Source organism: Haliaeetus leucocephalus, unplaced genomic scaffold (genome assembly GCF_000737465.1).
Source record: "Haliaeetus leucocephalus isolate CR32 unplaced genomic scaffold, Haliaeetus_leucocephalus-4.0 Scaffold932, whole genome shotgun sequence".
NCBI lineage: Eukaryota > Metazoa > Chordata > Aves > Accipitriformes > Accipitridae > Haliaeetus > Haliaeetus leucocephalus.
Window position 1 is genome coordinate 16,114,430 of NW_010973368.1, and position 7,175 is coordinate 16,121,604.

Sequence of the window (7,175 nt, forward strand, 5' to 3'; positions counted from 1 at the left end):
CCTTACAAGCCTTGAGATTTAAAGGAACAAGTGCGTTTGAGTGCAGATGGTAACTTTGTGCTTAAGATATTTATTCAAAGCTGAAAGGTGAGGGAGTAGCTTAGGAACAAATCTTTCTTCCTTTTTTTTTTTTTTTTTTTTGCAAACCAGTATGAACAAAGTTGCTACTAAAACCACAGATGTATAAAAGCAGAGGAAAAGTAAAACACATGGCTAGCTGAATGCTAGTCCATGTCTTAAAACAGTTCAGGGTTACCTGCAAAATGCTTCCAACATTTAATTTCCTCCCCCTACTTCACCTCAGAGGACTATACTTGCTGCTGTTACATACAAAAAGAGCATTTCTTTTCTGAAGATGCTTCTGCATTCAACTCGGCTCAGTCTTTCAGAAAATGAGTGGAAGAAAACCTGATTTCTGGTACTATGACATTCTCCAGGTCCTCTTCTGGAGCCGCAGCAGTAACTGTACAGTACTTTCTAAAGGCAGGTCCCCATCTTACTTGGATACTACTAGATATGAAGTCCTTAATAAGGCAATATGCTGTTTATACAAGTAATGGGATGAAATCCTAATTTGACACATTAAGGAATTCTTTACACAGATAGCATATGTTTACACCACTTGTGCGGGTCAAGTGTTTACATTTAAAAAAAAAAAAACAAAAAACCAAACCAAACCCAACCAGCCGGGCTTTGGATTAGGAGAACAAACAGGTAAGGTTCACAAACTGGAAGGCTGCTGGATTACTGGACCTGGTTCACATTCACGAAGGTTGTCTTCTGACCTCATATACATTAGGAACACAGTGACAGTAGCAAAGGTAGCTGCGTTGACAGGAAAAGCACGGAGAAGCGTGGAAGTAAGACCTCTTGTGAACACCCTCCAGCCTTCTTCGTGGTAACTCTTTCTGACGCAGTCTAAAATGCCGTTGTATTGTGTAACGCCTCCGACTCCATCAGCCTGAAGCCGGGATTTGATCACATCCACGGGATAGGTTGAGAGCCAGGACACGATTCCCGACATCCCCCCAGAAAACAGCAGCTTGGGAATAACGTAACTGTCTTCAGCTTCACAGCCTAAATACCTGGTCATGCAGTCATAGGTCAGGAAGTAAAAGCCAAAGCTTGGGGTCTCTCTTATGAATGTAGAGACCATGCCCCTGTTGATACCCCTCAGCCCTTCCTTTCGATAGATTTTGATCAAACAATCCAGAGAATTTTTGTAGTTCTTCATTTTTAGTTTGTATTCGCCTGTTCCTTGAAGCTGCATTCTTGTCTTTGCCAGCTCCATGGGACAGCAGATGATGCACTGGATAGCCCCTGCCGCTGACCCTGCAAGGAACTGGTTTAGAGGAGTGTCTTTTCCAAGAGCACGAAGCGTGTTTCCTTGTACACCGAACACGAGTGCGTTAATGAAGGTAAGTCCCATCATTGGTGACCCAATACCTTTATAGAGTCCAAAAGCCTAATGGAAGAAGGAGGGAAAAACCCTTTTTAAACAGTGGTGTTGATAACCTCCTGAAACTATGCAGAACATGGCCTTTCTGGCTCTCCCTTGTGCCCTAACTTTCTAACAGTGGCCAGAAGATTGGTATCATCTTGCTTTGTAGTAATAATTTCATCGCTGCCTAGGACACAAACGTCTAAACATTTTTAGCAATACAAATACATAGTTGAATACATCCAGAAAATAATCTTAGTCCATCCAGAGAAAAGTTTTCTGCTAAATTTTATGCTTTATTTTTTATGTAGCTAAAAGCCTAAAGCCACCCTTTTAGTTATGGTCTTGAAGCTTCAGCAGAAAAAAAAGCTCACCAATTTCCTCACTCATTGCTTGAATTCTCAGAAAATTAGCTATTCAAATACTCGTTATCTTATTTAAAAAGTTAACTTCAAAGTATCAACTTCTAACTTAGTGATCATGAAGTTTCTGGCAAACTTCTGACTATGCTATCTGCCCTATGGTCAGGTGATGTTCAGAGTATGCTTTTCTCTTGATCTTCAATATTTGCAGGGGTTTTTTACAGCTTTCCCACCCTTCTGATACAAAATAGGCAAAGCATTAATTTTGTACTTACAGATTCTTGCTTTATGATGGTCTGAAAGCAATGGAAGGTCCCACGGTAGAGAGGTTTCTCTACATTTTGAACTTGTAGACGGACCTATAAAAAGTTGTGAGATACTGATCTGTATGTCAAGAGCAGCCCAATTGGTAAACTACTGTCTTGTACATATATGGAGATTTGCTATAGCAATGTTTATACAGTGAAATGCCATATGTGGCAAAATAATTTTAAAATATTCTGTGTTTTGAATTAATTTGGGGGGTGAAAACATGAAGGCAGGAGGATTATTAACTGCTTGTAAATATTAGAAAAACAGTATGTGAAAGTACAACAGGGTACACTTATCTAGAATTTCAGATTGGTGTTTTCTAGTACTGGCTACAATAAGTACTTTCTTTAACTGCCAAGAATACTTCTGTTCACATTAAGGACTATCTGTACAAACCTGATGGAATTTCATAAAAATGTATTTACAAGTCAAGCATAAAATAAGGATAGTTGTAAAAGCGTGGAAACTCTCAACACCACCCCCCCAGTGTTTTTGGCTACCAGACTTGGGACCCTTCACTGAGATCTGTTTTTTTTCAGAGGGTAGTTAGGAAGAGACTCTTAAGATGTCTTACTTTGCATAAGGAAAGAATAAAAAGCCACTTGTCCTTTTAAATTTCAGTCTTTTTTTTTTTTTTTAAGCTTGCTAAATGCAAACAATTTGTGAGGGTGTGGCTGTTTCAAACCTTTAATGTTGGTGATCAGTTACCATTTCAGTTTTGGAAAAGTTATGTTCTGCTGGACAGATAGAAGCTACTGTAACTGGTGACATTAGGAGACAGGCCAATTACCCAGATATTTTTTAACATTTAATGGAAAAGTCCAATTCAGTTTTTCCTGCTAATTTGTCCTCAACACATTTCAAACAAAACAAAAAAGCCTCAAAGCTACCTTGTTTGTGCAAGACCCTACACTGCAATAAACTCAATAAATTGGTTTCACTGGATTGGGGAAGTTAGAAACCTGTCTTTGTTCTCTAGCATGGAAGGCTGCAGTGTTCCTCAGAAAAGATGTTTTTCGACCATTTAATGCTGCTGCTGCAACTCTATCTAGGGCAGAAAATTTCAAGACTCTTACTCTGAACAAAAGCAAAGATTATCAGGTCTACATGAAAGATTCCCAACTGTAAAATCTTTTTATCCCTGTTTGCCTAAAGTAGTAGTAAACACCACCACAACAATGAAAGGCCCGTAAGATGATGTGGGTCTAGAAAAGGGTTTGGGGACACGGTTTGTCAAAATTCTGTGTTCCGATTAGCTTTCTCTGAGGAAAAAAATAATTATTTACAATTCCAGTATTTTTTTATATTCCTACAACATGTCACTTTGTTTTGTAAATTAAAGCTTTAGTTTTCAGTGTCCTTTTAGTATACGCGTTAGTGTGTGCTAGCCAGACTGGGAGGCTGAGATCACCTCAGGTCTTCCAAGATGGAACAGGGTTTTAAAACTTCTTAGAGCTAAAAGTAGGCTTATAGCAGGATTCATAGAAAAGAAATCCTTTGTCACTCAAAGTGACATTTGGGGGGGGCAGGCAGACTGTTAAAACTGCTTAAGAAGCAGACCCACAAGCAAAGTCATAAGTCTTAACAAGCTGTCAGAATTGCACAAAACAAAGGTTTTACTCCATTAATAACTTACTGCTATTGTTTCAAACCCTGTCTGTGAAGTCAGGGGACTTCCACATGTATGGGCTTTGGGAGAATTGCATGCAGCTTAGGAGCCTTCTTACTTTAACTTTTCTATACACTTGTCTTTAGTAGTTCAGAATTAGTCATATTCTGTATATAGGTTGAATTTCCTAGTGGCATACAGCTCCCACTATTTTTGTCTAAATAATTTGTGAAATATTGACCTATTAAGCATTGTTGTAGGATAAAATATTTAGAAAGCACTGATGCTCCACATCTAAGAATGAAAAACAGCCCTTCCATTTGAGCACGGCGATGACCACATAGGGATACCCGCATTAGCAAACTGCCAGGTAAGGCAATGAATGCATATGAAACTTTATTTCATCAGTATTAATGCCATATTCAACAAGCTGTTTAGTGTGCACGACTATAGGAAGGATGAATCATATGCAAATTTTAACCCTCTATTGTCTTCATTGTCCAATATTCTTGCTTTCTTGTTATTTGAAACCACTGTTAGTAAGGTTTTAGGTCCAATACTAACATGCTAATTTCACATCACTAAAGACTTGCATAAAGGTACTCAAGACTAAGGAAAAAAAAAAAACCAACCCAAACCCCACCATGCCCCAAAACAGTCCAAACATTTAATAATGTGCCAAATAAGTGATAAGTGATTTAGAAGTGTTTGAGCAATGAAAATGTCCTCCAAGGATATGTGGTGGATAAGACCTCAACAACAGTGTGCCTGAGATTCAGTTTTAGAACCATTGTGTGTGCAAGTATATATAGCCAGAAATGCATACCAGAAAGAAGGTTCAGAATAAGACTTTACATTTAAAAAAAAAAAAAGGATATTTAAACCCCACTCCCTCCATGCCATAGCTGTAGAAGAGGGACACATCAGTTTAAAACTAAAAAGGGAAAAAGCTTCATAAGTCTTTTAGATCTTTATTTGAACTAATACATTTGGGAATAAATTAAGACTGAGAGAAACAGAAGTGTTCACCTGGGCTATACTTACTAGGTAACTCTCCCGTGATGAGGCTTATCTGTCATCTACAACAAAGTAACACTTTTGCTGTTAATGAAGACAGCCCCTAGCTCAGAAAGTAAAGGCAGTTAAAAGCAAAAAAGCAATTTTATACATTACATCAACAAACCAGGGATAAGGAGTTTGCCAGTTCTGAGATCAGCTCAGTTGTGGGTTTTGCAGGGTGACTTCACCGGCTTAATCTCTCCCTGTGTGTCCCACCATCCCCCTCCCCGCTTTGGGAAACATGATCACCGGTCAAAAAAGGAGCTTAAAAGCCAAGACAGAAGTAAAATTCTGGCTTATCTAAGCAGCTTTCCCATTGTTCAGTTATATTAAAAACTTACAGTCTAAGGTGACTACCAGCTAGCCCTTTAAACACTGCAGAACTATAAAAAGGGTTAATTCTTAACACATATACATACACAACAAGTTATGCAATGTCTGTCTTTTTTTTTTTTTTAAAGACTGGTTATAGTGTTAGTTTTCCCACATACAGTGGTGACTATGCCAGCTAATAACACAAACATTAGTATTTTCTCTGAAAAATAAAGGAAATGTTTATAATACCTTCTAATGGGCATGAAAATACAGTGTGCCATACTGGATTTCATAGAACAGTTGAAGTCATCCAGAAAAAAACTATTTGCTCTATTGTAAAGCAAGATGCTTTTTCTAAAGCCAACATACCTATTTTGCAATAACACATCTGCTGGAACTAGCATGGGAGCCCCAGTTTTGCAGACACTTAAATGTTTAGTTTCATGCACTAGAAGCTGTTCCACTTTAAAAACCAAAAAACCCCACACATGCTTAACCTTAGTCTGAGCATAGAGTTTTAGCAGTTTTGCTGGCTTCAGTGAAATGACCCATCACCTTAAGTTAAGCATGTAAAACTTGGCAGGGTGGGAGGGAGAGAAAAAGACAGCCGGCCCTGTACCACCGTAAAAAAAAAAAAAAAGTGCAAGTCTGGATAATACCATTCCTGAAAATATATACTAGAATTCAACCCAATTACTTAACAGTCAAATTTACCCTACTCTGAGAAACACAGATACAGTTTTTACTATTTGAGCAGCTTGCACTTGACTGGCAAGGATGAATATCCAATAGCTAGGAAAAATCTGTGTTGAATTAACCATGTGCTAGAATACAGAATATGGTGATGACCTCGTTAACTCTGTCAGCCTTTTGCATATCTAAATTCAGCAAGGTAGAGGTATTCCAAATATAGATCTAGCGGGTGGCATGCTCTCTGCTGCAGTCAAGTGATCTGGTATATTAATTTAGCAGGGAATATATTGGCACCCCTTCTTCTATTCTTCCAGTGCGATACTTTGGATAAGGCTGCTGAAAAGTGACTTAAGTTGTCATCCCATTCTGAAAAATGGGCTTGGACCCTGGGAGTCCTGGCTGAAGGGCCCTCCAGGAGATTTAAAATCTTATCTTTAAACAGGTCTTAGCTACCCTTAATATGCATAATACATACAGCTAACAGACCATTAGAAAATCAATCTTAACTTGGAAAGTTATAAAAATATATAGTCATACTTAAAGGGAGGAAAAAGCCCCCAGGCAAGCTTCATGCTGTGGATTTTTATCCACTTACACCCTGTGGCTAGTGTAACAAATTAATGCTTGAGGAGAAAGTAGCAGAGCTTGAAGGGGAAACAACAGAGATTTCAACCTAGTAACGAAGTTGGTTTGAGTTACAAACGCAGGGAGAGGCAGTTTGAGCAGTTAGTGATGAACAGCTGCAGAGAAAGCAAGCTTAGAACAAAATTAAGTTAAAGGTAAGATTGTATTTTCAAATACAACATTGTTACTGCACTGATGAACTTGTAGTTCAGGCCAATGTTTGTCATGTTACTGGGTTGAATGACACATACAAAGAATTTTTTCACTTCTGAAGAGCTGGAGACTGCAAATCTATAACGAGTGGTTGAGGAGGCTCGCTCCAAGCTTTCCAGCACAGATTTATGCTCCTACAGTGCCTGGGGATTTTTTTCCTCACCCACTTCTTGGAAAAACTTTCAAGTCCTCTACGTAGAGACAAAGGTATTTCATAATCAACCCACCTTAACAGTGTCAAATGGGTGTCCTACCAGCACTCCGGCAGCACCTGAAACAAAACAAACACCATGGTTATGCCTCACAGTTTTCTTCCTGGGTCTGGGGCTACAGTAGCCCGAGCATGACCACCAGCCTGAGGTGTAAGTGCACAGTGTTATTGGCAGGCCAGGTAAAGAGCATCCTATCAAGTCAGAAGATAAGCGATCTACAGTTCAGTCCTTCAGGCCTGTACTAGATGCCTTTACGCTCCCGTCAAGCTTCTGAGCCCCAGTCGGGGTTGAAGTGTGTGACTACAGAGCCTGCCGCATCATACGGGGTGCTCAGT

At 39.1% G+C, this 7,175-nt stretch overlaps 1 protein-coding gene across 2 annotated transcripts; it reads right to left on the reverse strand.

The window, feature by feature from the left end:
* Window positions 1-706: 706 nt before the first annotated feature.
* On the reverse strand, window positions 707-6,906 carry SLC25A29 (solute carrier family 25 (mitochondrial carnitine/acylcarnitine carrier), member 29). Of its 2 annotated transcripts, XM_010583941.1 has the most exons (4): window positions 6,856-6,906; window positions 4,769-4,803; window positions 2,079-2,162; window positions 707-1,465 (listed from the first exon to the last, which is right to left on the reverse strand). In XM_010583941.1, the coding sequence occupies exon 4, from the start codon at window positions 1,430-1,432 to the stop codon at window positions 722-724; it is 711 nt and encodes a 236-aa protein (XP_010582243.1). In that variant the 5' UTR covers window positions 1,433-1,465; window positions 2,079-2,162; window positions 4,769-4,803; window positions 6,856-6,906; the 3' UTR covers window positions 707-721. The 2 variants fall into 2 exon arrangements, with proteins under 2 accessions (XP_010582243.1, XP_010582244.1); XM_010583942.1 differs by lacking the exon at window positions 4,769-4,803 and having other exon boundaries at window positions 6,856-6,894.
* Window positions 6,907-7,175: the final 269 nt, after the last annotated feature.